The sequence below is a fragment of the Staurois parvus genome, unplaced genomic scaffold, assembly GCF_062004578.1.
Source record: "Staurois parvus isolate SC_StPar_1 unplaced genomic scaffold, SC_StPar_1.0 ptg000220l, whole genome shotgun sequence".
Classification (NCBI taxonomy): domain Eukaryota; kingdom Metazoa; phylum Chordata; class Amphibia; order Anura; family Ranidae; genus Staurois; species Staurois parvus.
This window is the reverse complement of record NW_028318016.1, coordinates 282,452-301,693: the sequence shown is the minus strand read 5'-3', so window position 1 is coordinate 301,693 and position 19,242 is coordinate 282,452. Positions and strand designations below refer to the sequence as shown.

At 45.2% G+C, this 19,242-nt stretch overlaps 1 protein-coding gene across 4 annotated transcripts in view; it reads right to left on the bottom strand.

The window, feature by feature from the left end:
- Nucleotides 1-19,242, bottom strand: part of TRIM37 (tripartite motif containing 37) — a 208,325-nt gene that overhangs the window by 89,029 nt on the left and 100,054 nt on the right. For all 4 annotated transcript variants that reach the window (XM_089679183.1, XM_089679179.1, XM_089679181.1 and 1 more), the window contains exon 14: nucleotides 17,075-17,189. In XM_089679183.1, the coding sequence (XP_089535309.1) occupies nucleotides 17,075-17,189 (115 nt within the window). The remainder of the gene's footprint in view (nucleotides 1-17,074; nucleotides 17,190-19,242) is intronic.

The window sequence follows — 19,242 nt, the reverse complement described above, 5'->3', positions numbered from 1 at the left end:
CAGACGTAGAAGCTTTATATAGCAATATCGATCACAAAGAAGGTATGAGAGCTGCGGACTTCTACCTTAGACCAACAGAGTCCTTTAACCACCACACATATTGATTTTATTATGAAACTGTTGGAATTTGCTATGAATAGGATTTATATGTGGTTTAATAGCAAGTACTATTTGCAAATCAATGGCGTGGCGTTGGGGCAAAATTTGCCCCCAGCCTCGCCAATCTGTTTATGGCATATTGGGAGGAAGAGATTATTTACTCTAGTGACTGGCCGTAACTGTTATTCTACAAGAGATACATCGATGATGTTTTCCTACTGTGGGAGGGTACCGAACAGTCTCTTACGAATTTTTTTATTACATTGAATTTTAATAGCAACAATATTTATTTTACATATAGCTAAAGCGGTTCAGAAGTAAATTTTTTGGATCTAACTCTAATAAATGTCAAATGGAAGAATCACTACCAAATCTTATTTCAAGTCCTCTGACCGTAACAGCTATATTCCCCTTGATAGCTGCCACCATCCCAATTGGCTCGCTAACATCCCTAAGGGGCAGTTTCTCAGACTCAGGAGGAATTGCACCAATAGGGATGATTTTCTAACACAGGCCAATGTTTTAAGAGAAAGATTCCTTGAAAAAGGTTACAGAACTGAAATTCTTGAAAATACAATATCTTCTATTGCTAATTTGAAACGTGAAGATCTCCTTGATACCAACCATAAAGTTGCACAATTTAGATCGGTACAACATATAAAGAAAAATTGGGGCATACTTAGAGCGGACCCAGTCCTTATGAGAATTCTTCCAGAAAGACCTGAAATTATTTTCCGTAGACCATCTACTTTAAGGGATAAAATATCTCCTAATATTATCGATTCCCCTGATAGACCCTTGCCTTTATTCAATATGAAGGGTTTTTACCCTTGCGATAAGTGCATTGCATGTAAAGCTAATGGGTAGAGAAAGAGAAAGATTGACACATATTGTTCCAAACAGACCAACAAGACATATGAGATAGATCAATTTATTTGCTGTAACAGCAAATTTGTGGTATATTTGCTAGAATGTCCATGCTCTAGGCAATATGTTGGCCGAACAACAAGGAGGCTGAGGGACCGCCTCAGGGAGCATATTGCCAATATCAAGAAGGGCTACAAGGATCATTCCTTGTCATTACATTACAGATGACATCATAATAATAGGGACCCCTCAACACTCAAGTTTGTTGGTATTAACATGGTTAACCCCCATTGGAGGGGAACACACAAAACAAGAGCAGTCTCACAGCTGGAGACTAAACACATTTTTGAGCTTGACATACTATACCCCGCGGGTCTTAATGTCGAGTTGGACTTAAATTGCTTTATCGCCAACAGCTAATTTTTCATTAGTGTTTTATACAATTTTAGCACTATTAACAGGTATGTTATTATGTTCGTATCTCTCTTATCCGAGAGGTTCATTATTACTGGTTATATTTTTATGTCTCTCGGCGTTGACCACAATTATGTCACTTAAGTGACTATTTCCAATTTATTTATTTTCTTGATCTCTTTTTATATATATATATATATATATATTTATTTATTTTATTATTATTCTGTATTTCATTTAATACCTTTTATTAGGTTCTATTGTCTTATTTGTTGCCTTTTATCTTAATATGTTGGTTTGTTTTTTGTTAACCAAGGAACTTTTTGTCGTTTTTAACTTATTAATTTCTATTTATGATGTTACTATTTGCATATGCTCATACGGTTGTATTTGCGCATTGCCGCATGATTATTAGCAGTATCGCTGTGTAAATACTGCTAGTGCGATCTTTCTGTCTGATATATTGACCGCCAGGCACCTTTGAGCTCCAGTGAAATGGCCCGTGATCGCACGCGCATGCGCCATTACACGCACATAAGTTCGCTATCGCATCATGGGTTCCATTCCTCTGATGTGCGTGCGCACGTAACATGTGAGGAGCCCGGACGTCGTGACGCTACGCCGCCAGAGCCATGTGGAGGCCCGGCGGCCACCTTTAATAAGCACAGGGTTAGTTCATACTATACCTGGATGCTATTTTAACTACCTATCGCGATTTGGATACCTTGAATGATTACAATAAAGTTCTTTTGATAACCTAATACACTATGGGCATCCTTCCCTAAACCCCGAGAGTAGTACTTATTTTCAGATCCAGGCACCATACCAAGGAGGTGGAAGATTTCCTGTAAAAAGGCAGTTCCTTCCAGCCAGCCCCTTTGAGGAAACCTCTGGTTACCTGTATCTTATTCTTCTCTACTGAGTCCTGTCATCACACGGAAAAAAAAATGCTAGTGTGCATAGAGCCTTATGCTGCTGTGGTTTCAAACACCTTATGAGCCTGCTGTGGAAGATCTGGCGATGCAGAGAACTGTTCCATTTGATATACATGATGCCTCTGTCACTTTGAGCTGTTTACTGTTATCTATCTAGGGGGCTGTGAGAGATACTTATTTGCATAGATACGGTGTCCAGCTCTCCCTCCGCTTACAGGATTGTTTGCTCAGTATAGTATATTGGCTCATTTGTATCCAAGATTTGCTGCTACTACATTCTAAGCCCAACTATATGCTTCCTGAATGATCCGATATCCAATAGATTTAATAGTTGTGATGACTTACAGTGCCTTAAAAAAGTATTCATACCCCTTGAAATTTTACTCATTTTGTCATGTTACAACCAAAACCGTAAATGTGTTTTATTGAGATTTTATGTGATAGACCAACACAAAGTGGCACATAGTTGTGAAATGGAAGGAAAAAAATAAATGGTTTTCAAAATTTTTTACAAATAAATACATGAAAAGTGTGGCGTGCATTTGTATTCAGCTCCCCTGAGTCAATACTTTGTAGAACCAACTTTCACTGCAATTCCAGCTGCAAGTCTTTTTGGGGATGTCTCTGCCAGCTTTGCACATCTAGAGAGTGACATTTTTGTCCATTCTTCTTTGCAAAATAGCTCAAGGTCTATCAACTTGGATAGAGAGCGTTTGAACAGCAATTTTCAAGTCTCGCTAGAGAATTTCAATTGGATTTAGGTCTGGACTTTGACTGGGCCATTCTAACACATGAATATGCTTTGATCTAAACCAGGGGTGGGCAAACTTTTTGACTTGAGGGCCGCAATGGGTTCATATATTGGACCCAGGGGCCGGACCAAGAGTAGATGAATGATGTGTATGTGTCATCCATAGTAAGTATAGTAATATTCCCCCATAGTAAGCATAGTAATTAATCCCCCATAGTAATTCATCCCCCATATAGTAATTCATCCCCCATATAGTAATTCAACCCCCATATAGTAATTCAACCCCCCTACAGTATTTCATCCCTCACAGTACTATTCCCCCCCAAGTAGTAAGCCAAGTCCCCCGTGTCAATTCACTTACCTTTGCTCCGCGCGTTCCTCTCGCCGTGTTCCCGCGCCGTTCCGGTCTTCAGGGCGGACTGTGAGAGGAGCCTAGCTCCTCTCACGTTCGTCACGCTGCCCCGCCTACACACATCCTGACAGCCCTGGCTGACAGCCCATGTTTGCCTGCCCTGGCTGCGGGCCGGATTAAAAGGTCTGCCGGGCCGTATATGGCCCGCGGGCCGTAGTTTGCCCATTGCTGATCTAAACCATTCCATTGTAGCTCTGGCTGTATGTTTAGGGTCGTTGTCCTGCTGGAAGGTGAACCTCCGCCCCAGTCTCAAGTCTTTTACAGACTCTAACAGTTTTTCTTCTAAGATTGCTGCCACCACCATATTTCACAGTGGGGATGATGTATTCAGGGTGATGTGCAGTGTTAGTTTACTGCCACACATAGCGTTTTGCTCTTAGGCCAAAAAGTACAATTTTGGTCTCATCTGACCAAAGCACTTTCTTTCACATGTTTGCGGTGTCCCCCACATGGCTTCTCACAAACTGCAAATGGAACTTCTTATGGCTTTCTTGCAACAATGGCTTTTTTCTTGCCACTCTTCCATAAAGGCCAGATTTGTGGAGTACACAACTAATAGTTGTCCTGTGGAACGATTCTCCCGCCTGAGCTGTGGATCTCTGCAACTCTTCCAGAGTTACTATGAGCGTTTCGGCTGCTTCTCTGATTATTACTCTCTTTGCCCGGCCTGTCAGTTTAGGTGGATGGCCATGTCTTGGTAGGTTGTGCCATACTCTTTCCATTTTTGGATGATGGATTGAACAGTGCTCTGTGAGATGTTCAAAGTTTGGGATATTGTTTTTTTTATAGCCTAACCCGGCTTTAAACCTCTCCACAACTTTATCCCTGACCTGCCTGGTGTGTTCCTTGGCCTTAATGATGCTGTTTGTTCACCAATGTTCTCTAGCAAACCTCTGAGGGCGTCACAGCACAGCTGTATTTATACGGAGCTTAACCGCTTCCCATCCGCCCTATAGAAGAAATACTGCTACAGGGCAGTACTGGTGCGGAAAAATCAGATACACACATTATATATATATATATATATATATATATATATATATATATATATATATATATACATACATACATATACACATACATATATATACACATACATATATACACACATACATATATATACATACATATATATACATACATACATACACACACACACACACACACAGTGATTCTGCATTTCCGGGTAGGGGGCATGTACACGCGCCATACGAGCACCGCTGTTCGCGGCTGTCAATCACCGGGTCCTGCCTGGCAATTACTCGCCGCCGCCCGGTGATTTCTGAAGATCTCTGACGGTGAGGAGGACTGTTTTGTTTACCAACAGTTCTTTGGATGGCTGCACAGCACCAGCCATCCACAGCAGTGTGATTACAGCACGCTAACATTGCCCCCTAGTAAAACAATCCCTGCACACAGTTAACCCTTTTGATTGCCCCTCATGTTAACCCCTTCCTGCCCAGTGCCATTAGTAAAGTGTCATTGCTTTTTTTTTTTTTTCAACACTGATCACTGTATTGGTGTCGCTGGGGATGCCAGTGACACCAAATCAGTTCCCTCCAGCATCATAACGTCCGCCGCAGTCCCGCTATAAGTCGCTGACTGCCACCATTACTAGTAAAAATAAAAAATCCCAGTATATATACCGCCATTTGTAAACGCTCTTACTTTCACGTAAACCAAATTTTATTTTAGCAAAGACATGTAGCAGAATACATTTTGGTGTAAATTTAGGATGAAATTTAATTTTTTAAATTTTTTTTACTGGACATGTTTAATAGCAAAAAGTCAAAAATATGTTTTTTTTTTCCTCAAAATTGTCAGATTTTTTTTTTTTTTAATAGCACAAAAAATAAACACACAGGTGATCAAATACCAACGAAAGAAAGCTCAAAATTTGGGTGCAGCGTTGCATGACCATGCAATTGTCAGTTAAAGTAACGCAGTGCCGTAATGCAAAAAAAATGGCCTGGTCCTTCCTGACTAGGCCATTTTTTGCGTTATGGTGCTGCAGGGGGTAAATGCTCAGGAGAGCAAGTGGTTAGCTTACACACAGGTGGACTACTTACTAATTAGGTGACTTCTGAAGACAATTGGTTCCACTAGATTTTAGTTAGGGGTATCAGAGTAAATGGGGCCGAATACAAATGCACGCCACACTTTTCAGATGTTTATTTTTAAAAAAATTTTGAAAACCATTTATCATTTTTCTTCCACTTCACAATTATGTGCCACTTTAAGGCAGTGTATGCTTGATTTACACCCAGTGATCCTGTTATGCTTCTTGTTAAGCTTCAGTGAGCTTTATTGTATTTTGGTTGCCCAGAGCTATTACAGCATTGTGGTTATTCACCTCTGGCTCATTTAACGGACGATGGGTCACCATGGTCTTACAGTCTCACCGATAAGACACCTTTAGGTGAAGGATACATAAAGTCTCTATTACAGAGTTTAATGCCTTGATAATGTAGGCTGTATGAGTGTGCGTGTTAAGCTTTAGACATGCTATTTGGTACTAAGGCAACATTGTCTTTTTGTTTATGGTGTGGTTTATTTGATATTTTTTGTACAGATTTTGGTTATTTAATAAAGATGTTTTCGAATCTAAGACCCAGAGGCTCAGATATATGGCCCTTTTGGCAGATTGCTCTGTATCTACCCCTTTTTGTCCATGCTGTGTCTTGGCCATGAAGCCACACTTTATATTTTTACTTTAGTGAGTGGTACATTTGGTACCCAGTTTATGGAGTTCCCCTTCTTTTTAACCATGTGGGTGTTTTTTTTTTAAATTTAGTGTCTCACAGCCCCTGTCCAAATTGGAAATGATTAACTCACATTTCAGTTAAATATCCTATTCAATACAAATTTCTTCTGCAGGTTAAAAAAAAACAATGGGTAATATTACCCAATGACATTAAAACATTTTACCTAAATATTATAAATTAAATTATGTTATTCCCTCCCAGACTACAATTTGTTTGTGAGAGACCCAAATATCAAGAACATGATTTCCGCCAGCAATTTTTTTCTTTATTTAACCTAGAGGGTACGCACCAATGTAAAAACAGACTATGCAAAATGTGTCCTTTTGTTAATCATTGCCAGAAAACATTTTACGATCATAAACGGAAAAGAGTATGCCACCAAAACATTTTTTACATGTTCCATTGCCTTTGTATACTGCCTGATTTGCCCGTATGGCATTCTTTATGTCGGCCATACCATTCGTAGTCAGAGAGTAAGATTCGGTGAACATAGTCTTTATTGAGCACAGATATACTGTATAAATCATAGTGTCCCAAGACACTTTACCCTCGAGCACAACAAATCCACCAAAGGGCTCAGAGTTTAAATAATTAAATCCATCCCCAGTGACTGCTTTTTGCTGGGAGATTTCAGAAAAAATTTGCAGACGTGAAAGTTTCTGGATTTTCATATTAAATACTTTTTCTCCCAAAGGGCTCTACTTCCATTCGCTTTCACAAGTCAAATTCAATAAAACCTGCCATTTCAAGACAAATTCTCATAAATAAATTATAAACATTCGAATATATTTTATTTCGTATGTATATATACAACCAATACCATCGAGTAGCATCAAATTAAATTCATCTATGTACATACCGGTATATAATATCTTTTTTTTTTTTTTTTTTAATTTCCTTTACCTATAGTAGTTTTTTTTTTTTTTTTCTACATCAATGGAGTGCTTTATTGACCAAACAGACAATACAACATTGGTACAAAAACAACAGGATGCAATACAAAACACAATCCATAGCAGAAAGAAATAGAGAGAAACAATAGACACCATTTATCCATATGTTGTAACAACGAAAAGGAAATAACTTCGAGTAGGATGTCACACAGAAGCATTGTACAAAACACATACAACAACCAAAAGCAATGGCAAATCCATTTCCCCCCGCATTTTGCGCTGCTTCCATCCTATTGTCATTCCTTTTTGCCGCCCATATTGTTAAACTAACATAATCCAACCTTTCTTCCCATTGGACAGACTTGACAAAGATGCAGGGCCCCTGAAACATAGCTGCCCGCCCACATCCTGGCATCGGTTGTTGTTCTCGGCAATGAGATATCGATGGCAGCTTCTTTCTTTGGTCTGGTTCTTTGGTCTGGCTCTGTGTTTAAGTGAAAGCAGACCAGAGCCTGAAGATCCACACGGTGAATCAAGAACAATAGGAGGAAGGTGCTTCCTCCAGGCTGAATAATGGAAATAAGTGTGGAGCACGCACTGCTTCCCCCAAGAGATGATGTCCAGTAAAAACATTGGTGGCAAGAAGTTGCCTAATTGTGCAAACAGTAAAGTAGCTCCTGGCGTTTCAGCCTTACACAAAGTGACCCTACAGAGACTGGGTCACACCTGGGGATTGTACTACGATTCTGTACCTGGAAAGTGCTCTGAGGCTAACCGTGCATTCTGGTCACGAAAACATCACACTGCAGAACCCAACGCATGAAGGTCGCATTCCAGTGGGTTCAGGAAAAGCCTCCAAAGCTAGGCTGTTACATAGAGACCAGCAAAAGCAGCAGTGCCTGTGAATCTTGCCTGAAATCACCAAGGAAAAACATTTCCATGAAGCACAGTTTGGTGGAACCCCAGGGATTCTCCAGGGGTTCACTTGCCGTAAAATCAATTTGTTCATTTATGGATACAAGAAAGTGCTGTTCAGACATAATTGGGTTAAAATTTCGCTTCTAGGAGGAATTGAGCACTCGCAAACAAAAACGCAGTTATTTACCTGTTAACTGTATTTCCAGGAATCTTCTAGGACAGCTCACTTGAGAGATAGGGCTCCTCCCAGGAAACACCCGCTCCACCTTTTTTTCCCCTTTATAGGCGTCCTCTCTCCCATTGGCCCCCAGTATAAGAATATGACCGAAGGCCTAGGAGAAAAACAAAGAAGAAAACCAGTAATAAAGATATCCCCCATAGGTTCGCAACATACCTGCACATAATTGTGTGATCAAACAGTAATCGGGGGGGAGTTACGCTGTCCTAGAAGATTCCTGGAAATACAGTTAACAGGTAAATAACTGCGTTTTCCCGAGTCATCTTCTAGGACAGCTCACTTGAGAGGAGTAGAATAGAAATACGTACATTAGGGCGGGCACCCTGCTTGTAGGACCTTCCTGCCAAATGCCTAATCCTTGCTGCCGATCAGATCCAGCCTGTAATGCTTAGTGAAAGTGGCGAAACTGGACCACGTCACGGCTCTGCAGATCTGTCCGGGGGAGGCCCCCCTTTTTCCGCCCAGGAGGCCGCAGTGGCCCTTGTGGAGTGGGCTTTTAGGCCGGGCGGTGGTGACAGGCCTGCCGACTTGTAACCTTCCGAAACTGCCTCCCTGATCCATCTGGCGATGGTGCCCTTGGAGGCACCGTCCCCCTTCCTTGGTCCCTGGAATAGGACGAAAAGCCGGGACGAGTGTCTCCATGTCTTTGTGCGTTCGATGTACGTGATCAAACACCGTCTTACGTCTAACCTGCTACAGTCCTCCGCGCTGCCCGGATCGGCCTCCAGGGAAGGTATTACTATTTCCTGAGATCTATGGAAGTGCGACGCGACCTTAGGTAGGAAGGCCGCGTCCGTGCGGAGGATGATTCTATCCAATAAGATGGTGCAGTACGGCTCGATCACTGAAAGGGCATGCAACTCGCTGACCCTGCGGGCAGAAACTAGTGCCGTGAGGAGGATGGTTTTAAGAGTCAAAGATCTGAGCGAACATTCATCCAGCGGTTCGAAAGGCCCCCGCTGAAAGCTCTTCAGGACTGTGCCCAGGTCCCATGTTGGAAGTTTTGGCAAGGACGGGGCACGGCGCCTGGAGATAGCCCTCAGGAATCTGATTACTAATGGGTCTGCCGCCAACCTCAGCTCGAGAAAGTTCGACAGAGCCGCTACCTGTACTTTGAGGGTATTGGCGGCCAGACTCTTATCCGCCCCGGCTTGAAGGAATTCAAGAACTGTATGCAAAATGGGCGTGCCCGGTGCTTCGTTTCTGACCTTCCAGGCGGAAAACTTCTTCCAGACCTTGTCGTACAAGGCATTCGTCGACCTCTTCCGGCCATCCAAAAGGGTGGCGACCACTCTTGCCGAGAGCCCCTTTTCCGCTAGCCTGTCCCGCTCAGAAGCCACGCCGCTAAGGACAGCCTTTCTGGATGAGGATGCATCACCCTCCCTTGGTTGAGTAAATCGCGTGTGGGTGGTATCATCCAAGGGTCTGCTAAACTGAGCTCCTTCAACCGGGAGAACCAAGATCTCTTGGGCCAGAATGGCGTGATCAGAATAACTTTGGCTTGAGACACCCGGATCTTCTGAATCACCTTCGGCAGTAGTCTGAATGGAGGGAAGGCATAAAGGAGGTCTCCTTCCCACTGCTGGGCTAGCGCATCTATCCCCTCGCTTTTGGGGTCCTTCTGCAGGCAGAAGTACCTTTCCCGCTTTGTGTTCTGGCCGTTGGCAAATAGATCGATAGAGGGGGAGCCCCACCTGGCGCAAATCTGATCGAACGCTGACTGGCTGAGGCACCATTCTGTCTGGACGACCTCTCTTCGGCTCAGCTGATCCGCCAACTGGTTCAGGTCCCCTTTCAGATGTACTGCCGTGATGAACTCCAGGTTTTCCTCCGCCCAGCTCAGGAGGGATCCGGCCAACTCCATCAGCCTTGGGGACCTTGTGCCTCCCTGCCTGTTCAAATACGCCACTGCAGTGGTATTGTCGGAGAGAATCTGGACACCTCTCCCCCTTATCTTTTCCTGAAAGGTCGTAAGTGCCTTGAAAACTGCCAACAGCTCCCTGTAATTTGACGACCTGCTGGAGTCTACTGCACTCCACGTGCCCTGGGCCAGGCCGTCTTCCATATGGGCGCCCCAACCAGTCATGCTTGCATCCGTGGTGATCCGCAGTGGGTTGGCCAGCCTCCAACTTCTTCCTCGTTCCAAGGTGAGGCTGCTTCCCCACCACCTTAGCGATTCCTTCACTTCGTGCGTGATGCGGATCCTGGAACTCAGACCTGCTCGGCTGCCGTCCCAGTGGGAAAGGGTGTGATTTTGCAGCACCCTGGAGTGAAGTTGCGCCCATTGCACCCCTGGTATTGCCGCTGTCATCCGCCCGATTATTCTCATCGCGGTCCTGACCGTGCAGGTCGACATCCTCCGGAGGGCCCTTGTGTCCTGCCGCAGGTTGAGGGCTTTTTCTGATGTTAGGTACGATCGGGCCTGTGCGGAGTCCAGGACGTACCCCAAGTACGTAATCCTCTTGGAGGGGGTTAGCTGTGACTTCTCCTTGTTGATAAGCCACCCCAAACTTTCCAGAAAAGATATCGTACGTTCGATGTGCGATCTCAGGCCTCCCTCTGTGTCCGCAAATAAAAGCAGGTCGTCCAAATAGGGGATAATGTTTATCCCTTCCAGTCTCAAAACTCTTAAAGGCTCTGCTAAAATCTTGGTGAATATCCTCAGGGCCGACGACAGGCCGAAGGGGAGTGTGTTGAACTGAAACAGCACCGGACCCTTTTCTCCTTCCAGCGCAAACCTCAGGAATCTCCTGGAATCTTCTCTTATCGGGACATGTAGGTATGCGTCTTGCAGATCTATCGAGGCCATGAACACCCCAGGTGAAAGGAGTTCCTTCACCGTGTATATGGATTCCATACGGAATTTGCTGGGCCTCACGAACTCGTTCACCTTCCGCAGATTCAATATCATCCTGTAAGTACCTGACGGTTTTTTCCTTAGAAAGAAATGGGAGAAGAATCCACTTCCCCTTTCCTCTTCTCTCAACTGGCAGATAACGTTCTGACTGAGCATATTTTGTAGGAGGTCCACCAGCGCATCCGCCATAGCCCTGTCCTTTGGCAGGGGTGTTGCAAAGAATCTCTGAGGGGGGGCCCTTATGAACTCTATTCTGTACCCCCTGTGGATGGCCTCCAGAATGTAGGTGTTCTGGGTTATCCTTAGCCATTGTGCGTGGAAGCGCCCCAGTCTCGCTCCCACCTGGCCTCTCCAGTCACTTCGGCTGGGTTTTGGGTCTATTCTGGCCGGGGTTGAAAAGGAAACCTCCCCTGCCTCTCGGCTCGTTCCTGCCTCTTCTTGCGCCCCAGCCTGGGCGCTGGGTTTGGAACCTAGCTTCCCTTGACGCGTATCGCCTGGATGGGCGAAACCCCTTCCGTCCAACCTGCCTCCTGGGGACCGGGAAGCTCTTTTTCCTGTCGGCCGACCTTTCCAGGACTGAATTCAGCTCCGGGCCGAAAAGGAGTTTACCTTCAAACGGCAGTCCACAGAGTTTAGATTTGGAGGCCAGATCCCCCTGCCACGATTTCAGCCAGATAGCCCTCCTTGCCGTGTTTATGAGCGCTGTAGATCTAGCAGAGAGTCTGATGGTTTCTGCTGATGCGTCCGCGATGAAGGCTACCACTTTCTCCAGCACCGGAAGGGACTTCAGAATCTCTTCCCCCGGAGTGCCTTGTTCCAGATGCGAACGGAGCTGCCCCAACCACACATCCAGGGTTCTGGACACACAGGTCGTTGCCACTGCAGGTTTAAAATTCACTGCGGACGCTTCCCATGCCCTCTTCAGGAAGGCGTCCGCTTTCCGATCCATCGGGTCTTTTAGGGACCCACCGTCTTCAAAGGACAGATCCGTGTCCTTCGAGATCCTCGAGAGAGGGGCGTCTGGCTTTGGGCAAGTCTCCCAAACCGAGGCATCTTCCTCCTTAAAGGGGAAACGTCTCTTGAGGTTCTTGGGAAGGAAAGCCTTCTTCTCTGGCTCTTCCCATTCTCTCCTGATCGTGGACCATAGGGCAGGGTGTACTGGGAATGTACGGCTGCTTTTTGCCTGTAGCCCTGCGTACAGTTGGTCGTGGAGGGAGAGGTCCTGCTGTTCTTCCTCCAGATCCAGGGTCTCATAGATCACCTTTAACAGGTCCTCCGTGTCTTCCACCTGAAAAAGGAACCTGTCTGCCTTTGGGCCCTGAGCCTCAATCTCACCCTCCTCCGAGTCTGAGGTGTCCGACTGTTCGTCCTCCCAGTCCCTTACCGGCGCTACCAGCTTCCTCTTTTTCCCCCCTTGGGTGCCAGAAGTGCCCGGTTGGGGCTCATCCTGGGCCGGTCCCGGCTTCTGTTCTCTGAAGCTTTGAAATGTCTTGGACATCTCTTGTGTCATATTCTGTAGGAAGTCTTTAAAAAGAGATCCAGACTCCTTCTTGATGAGCTTGTCTATGCACCCCTGGCAGAGCTGCTTCCTCCAGGAGCTCGCCAGTTTCTTCCTACAAGTGGCACACTTCTTTTTCTGCTCACAAGGAGCTTCTTTCTCCCCTCTATCCTCCTCCTGTGGGCCCATCTGGGGACAAGGAGATACACGCGTTCATGCGTCTGTAACAGCAACGCCTCCCCCCCTGTGCCACTGTGAAAGCTCCAGCTGTGGGCCTGGGGGGGGGGGGGGGGGAGAGGGGGGCTGTGTGTGCGTGGGGGGTACCCAATCATCCCGGGGAGGGGGGGGGGAGGGGGTGGGGGGAGGAGGGGGGTAAAAACAAAAGAAAGTTGCCAAACAAAGGCCCTTACCTTACTGCAGGCCTCCCCCGCTCCTGACAGATCTGCCTCCATGCCGCCGCAGACTCTGCCTCGGTGCGACGGTTTTTCAGGGGCTGGTGGGCTCCGCCCCCCCCCCTGCGATCCCCCCTCGCCGACCCCCCTCTCACGGCCGCCGGTGGAGAAGCGGCCGTGGCACGGGTTCCTTCCACGGCCCGCCGCCCATTTCCAAGATGGCGGCGGCCGTTCCCTGCTCCTGCGCCGGAAGTGACGACACCCGGCGCCCGGAAGTGACGCGATCGCAGCGTCCAGACCCACCGCAGCCGAGCCTCCTGGCCATGCTGCCGGGATCCAGGAGCAGGTAAGACTTACCTGAAACCCCCAGGGAAAGGCACCAATGCCTCGGTCGGCGGAGCGGGCTCTACCCCCCTGGAGAGCCCTGCTGGGACCATCTGGGGCCGACGCCCCCACCCCACAACGGGCATCCCTAGTGAAACTGGCTGAAAGGTCCCCCCCCCTCACAAGGCCCCTGCCTTGCTTGGAGGAAGGGGGGGGGCCCCAGCCAGGGACCCTCTGTACTCCGCCAGAGAGCCCAGATAAAAAATAAAAAACGGGCGTAGCTCCTTCCTGGCCGGAGGAAACACTAAAACTGGGGGCCAATGGGAGAGAGGACGCCTATAAAGGGGAAAAAAAGGTGGAGCGGGTGTTTCCTGGGAGGAGCCCTATCTCTCAAGTGAGCTGTCCTAGAAGATGACTCGGGAAAAAGCCATTGGTCAGCCAGGTATAAACCACCCCTTCACTACCCTATTACAGGGACTATTCAGGGAATTAAAAAAAAAAAATAATCGTTTTTACTGGAAGAAATGGCAAGAGTTAAACCCACACTGCACGAGCTACATCCAGGTACTGAAGTGAAATTTTTATCTAATGCACTAGAGCTGGACAGAAAATCAACACCCTGGGAGAGGTGAAAGGCTGAAACCACCTTAGGTGTTCTTGTGTAGGACCATATAAGTTGTTTACAGGATAAGGCTACCAGGACAGACAGACATACAGGTCACTTGAAAAACATCCTGTGCAAAAATTTTAAACAAAAATGGATAGCTAGCACTTTCCGTAAAAAGATCACAAAAGTCCAAGCTTTGTCCCCCGCTAGTACTCAAGGCCAAACACGGATTCACACCTAAATTGCAAAAAGGTCAGGAGTCATTCCCTGAAGTTTTCTGGTAAGGAATTTTCTTTCCTCACACCAAGCACAGTAAGCCTTCGATGTGCGATGGCAGACAATACAAAATGTAGATTTCCTAGTGTTTTAACAGACTGGAAATTACTGATTCAGAGAAACCCCTGCCTCTCAAAACCTGGGCTTAAACAGTCACGGCAGCAAAGTCAGCAAATGTGCAGCAGGATAGTAGATGAGTCCTTGAGATAGGCAGTTAGTACGATCTGGAAGAGACCACAAGTGTCTGCCAGAAATTTGATCAGGTACCACATCTGCCTGGGCCAGCTCAGAGCTATGGGTATCACTAGAATGAAATCCATCTTGATCCTGCAGAATCGACACAGGAGTTTTATAGGAGGAAAGGCATAGATCAAATTTTTCTGATCCCACAGAGTCCCAAATCATCCACTGCTTCTGTCAGAGGATATCTGCATTTTGGGATAAACCTGCCTAGTCTGTTGTTGAACCTGGAGGCCATGAGGTCCCCATCTAGCATTCCCCCACTTATGACACAGGTCCTGAAACAGTTCAGGGCGAAGTGGCCAATCCCCTGGATACAGCTCCTGACAGTTGAGGCAGCCAGATTTCCAATTATCCACATCTAGAATGTGAAAAGGAGGGCAAGGCTCATATGTTCTGGGTCCATGCTGATTGATTGTGCAACTAGATCCTCATCAGGTGACCCTGCAATCTGGATGGCCAACGGTGCAGTGAAACCAAATTGCTTAGAGCTCCAGAAACTTAGTTGGGAGACAAGACTACTCTGTTCACCAAATGCAATGCACCGACAAGGACTCAGCCCTTCGCACAGGCATCTGCTTCCCCAACCACAGAGCTGGAATCCAGAGCCTGCACGTCCAGAGATATCCTGGTCTTGTCAAGAGCAGCCATTTTCAACAAGGGTTTGGTGGAACCCCAGGGATCCTCCAGGGGTTGGTAGGGGTTCCTTGAGCGGTGACTGATTTTCATCCTATTTAGCTGTACCTGCGTGATTGCAGAGCCATTGGCAATTTGCAGAGGCAGCTACAAGACTATCAATGAGAGCAGCAAATGACACAGGTAACAAGCGGATATCAACAGGCCCAGAAATTTCCTGCCATTAGGAGTCTTATAAAGGTTTTCTTGGCTGTGATCAAATCTAGCTCACCAAATCACAGTAAATGCCTCAAACAGACTGCTTGTGTGTTTAGCACTTTGGCATTTCTGGTAGGATAAGGATATAGCGTGGTGTCTGCTACATATTCAGGTAATAATCCAAAAAGACATGTATAGCCAGGAATTGGTATTTAAATGCTACAGGGAAACCCTGTCTTACCTTGTCCAAGTTGCTGGTCCCCTCCAGGGTTCAGGCTCTGCTGGTCACAGTGAGCAAACCCCAAAGGAGTCTTCAGTGCCTGGATGCCATAGGAATCAACCATGGCCCTGGACTTGTATAGCACCCAACAGCTAAGTTACTCATTGCACCACGTACCAAGGTGAGTGTTAAACACAGGATATAGTGCCCATAGCAAATATTACAGATCAGCATAGCCCCAGTATGGTTCTGTAAGAACTCAACCTCTTGTTTTAGAGGTTTTATGGGCTCTAGCAATCAAATCTTATCCATCGTGTAATGATGGATTTTGAAGCGGGCTGCACTTTGCAAGTGCCTGAAGAAAGGACAAAACTGGGTAATATGTCTGATGGAAGTAGTAACGTTAAGGTACACTCTAACGGCCTTGACAAGATCCAGGCAATGCACAGAAAATTCTTTTGGGTGCTTAGGAGCAGAACAATGCCTTCATTAAAATGGAATGCTTAAAGTTTAGGAAAATATGGGATCCATGGTTGTCTTCAGAATCAACATACAGTATGTTTCCCCATCGCAACATTAAACAAATGGAATGGAATGTTTCGATTTATGGCCTGGAACCTTGGCGGTGCCACTAGAGACATTTACTGTAACTTTATCTTTTTCTTCACAGTTAAACAGCGGTCGCCTGTGTAGGGCTCCCGTTTTTGTTCTGTCTACTGTAGAATTAAAACATTTTTTTTTGTAATAAAAAAGTACCCAATGCAAAAAAAAAAAAAAAAAAAAAAAGAAATGGAATTCTTAACCCCCTTTTGAAGAAAGGATGGTTTACTGCGGAATCAAACCTTGTCATTGTGAAGAATGAGAAAGGGCTCTTTACAGGAAAGAGCCGCTAGTTCAGAGAAAACCTGACAAATGTGATGGCCACCAGAAAGACTATTTTGCTGCCAAAAATTTCTAAGGGAATATTTCTAATGGGTTGAAAGTGGGGTATCTGCAAAGCAGACAAAACCAAGGTTCCAGGAAATCACAAGGAGCTGCAAAGGGGGCTGATATGAGTGAGAATCCAGTGGCCTTTGGAAATGTACGGATATGATCAAAACTTGCCCTTTCAGACCGCTAAGAGCTAGGTTCTGGTCAAGACCTGTTTTTGTAGGAAGGCCAGAACTGAAGGAACAGGGCAATCTTTGGGATTAAAATTGACTACACCTGCACCTGGTGAAGATTCCCAGCTACCATAATAGAACAAGAGTTAGGACTTTTCAGACCTCACTGTCTACATGCTTGTTCTATGTCAGCTAAGCACAGTATACAAAGATAATTGTTTATTTCTCGTTTAACCAGCAGGTTGAACAGAATAAACTGACAAATCCCTGCAGCCACATAAGAGATAGGGATGCAGGGGTCTTCCCCCTGCCTCAAAATACACTGATCAACACTTCAGCCATTGGCTGCAAGTGCTGATCGAATGCTGGTTTTCCAGCAGGATCATTGAACAGAAGTCAGTCTAACAAAGCCACAAACTAGCACTACTTACTTCCTTCAGGTTGTTTATTTGTTGAACATAGCTAGTTTGTGCTGCCTCCAACTGAGAGATGTACCAGTGCTGGTCTCGACTCTTCTGAAAAAACGTAGGAGAACGAACCTGAAATCTAAGAAAAAAATTACAGTAAATTCTCCATTCAAAGCATGACAGGCACCAAATGGAACTTTGAATTGCAAATGTTCAGTCAGGTTTTAAGGTCATACTTTAGATGAAACAGAATTACTGTTATTACATCACTGAATTTCATGTACAAAAGTCAAGCTGACCCAAACAAATACACTGACAGGACAAGAAAATTGAGGATAATCACTGTATATGAAGAGACAATAAAACCATGTTTTAAGCTTGAACATTTGTAAAAACTTACATACCAGCTCAGTTTCTGAAAGCCGTACATTAATGCAAAAGACAGTCATAGACCCTTAGGCCCCCAGGCTCAACTACCACCCCCCAAGTCTAGACAGGGAACAATTTATGCAACGCGTCTGCCATACATACAGTTTTTCCCTAAGTGCCCCTGACTATAGCAGGACCATCCCCCAGACCCACCCCCCCCCCACTGAGAACACTTCTACACCCCCGTTTTCTGTATGTTTGACTGGCATGGATAAATACTACATAGCCCACAGAGTAAACACATCCTGAGGAATGTCTGAAAACACCCACTGCCAGGCTTCTGCAGATTTTCACCAAGGAAATGGACAATATATGTCCAAGGATACGCACAGAATATCTGATGGGATGGCATTTTCATCTCCCTTGCTTGATATACTCACCCTCACCATATCTAGAGTGTTGGTGATTTATAGATGGTTGGGGCATAGGTGGCATTCTGCCATCCTTCAGGAAATTGATTCCTAAACCAAAAAACATAAAACTCACAAATTACCAGTTTCTGAACGCATATCAGAGGACATTCGACTGCAAATTTTGACAGATGAGCATTGTCTTATCCAGAAACAAAGAGTTCAAGGATCAATGAACAGACAACCAGGGCCACTACCTATTCTTAAAAAAAATAGATAACTTTTATGCACTGAATACTAATCAAATAGCCTTTTTAGAATCTTGGTGACGTGACCTCGCCATTCTCGCAGAGGGCCCTCTTATATCAGGAGTGTTAGATACCCCGCTAAACATTTTGTGTAACACACACCTCACCTGACCTACTCATTTCCCCATCGATTCAAGCAAACTCTTCATGCAGCACAAACTGTTGATGTGTGGCACGTCTTTCATACCAACAGCAGAGATCACACATTCTACTCAGCTGCTCCCCACTCCTACTATAGGATCAATTCACTTTTTCTCACTTTGATCTCCACTGTATACATTTTGTTGCTTTTGACTCATGCAAACTCTTGGATCACACGCCAGCTTCCTTTGAAATCCTCCTCAGTGAAAAAATTTACAAAACCTGGAAATGTCAACTGAATGAATCTCCGGAGATTTGATCAGAAGTGGAAAATACAACTTTTATGTTATGGGAGGCATATAAGTGCTTCACCAGTGGCATTCTGGTGTACCAAAGTACTAAGCTCGAACCGTTCCTCAACGACAAAATATAAAAACTCCTGACTCAGTTACATGACTTGGAAAAGGCTCATATAAACTCCTGAGCAGTTCACCTTTTAGAAAAAAATAAAAAATGTTTATAATTTTGCAAAAAAAAAAAACAAAAAAGGGCATTTATTATTATTTTCACAGGAAACTGAATGAATGACGCACCCATGTGGGCTCAAGCTGCTGGAACATGTTCCATCCTAAATATGGGTGGATATTTAACATGTTCTAAAAAGGTGAAAGATTTTTCTGCAGATAGGGCAATAAACCAGGTAGAATGCGAATGGAAGTCCTTTAAGAAAAAAAAAAAAATAGTCAAATATTTCAAGCACACATTCAGGTAAAGGTAAAATATTACACTTTCCCTGATATAACAAGCCACCTCATGAAAAACTAGCAGTCTTTATGGCACTTACCTGGCTGGAAGGGCTTCTATGCAATAAAACAAAATAGAAAAAACAATACTTGCCTAATACCCCAACTTATTGCTTTAAGAGTACCATTGAAAGAGCTTTGTGTCTAATGATGGCTGAGTTGTCCGTTGTGTTAAAGGAAATCAAACCACATAAAGCACATGGCCTAGTCCAAGACAACTA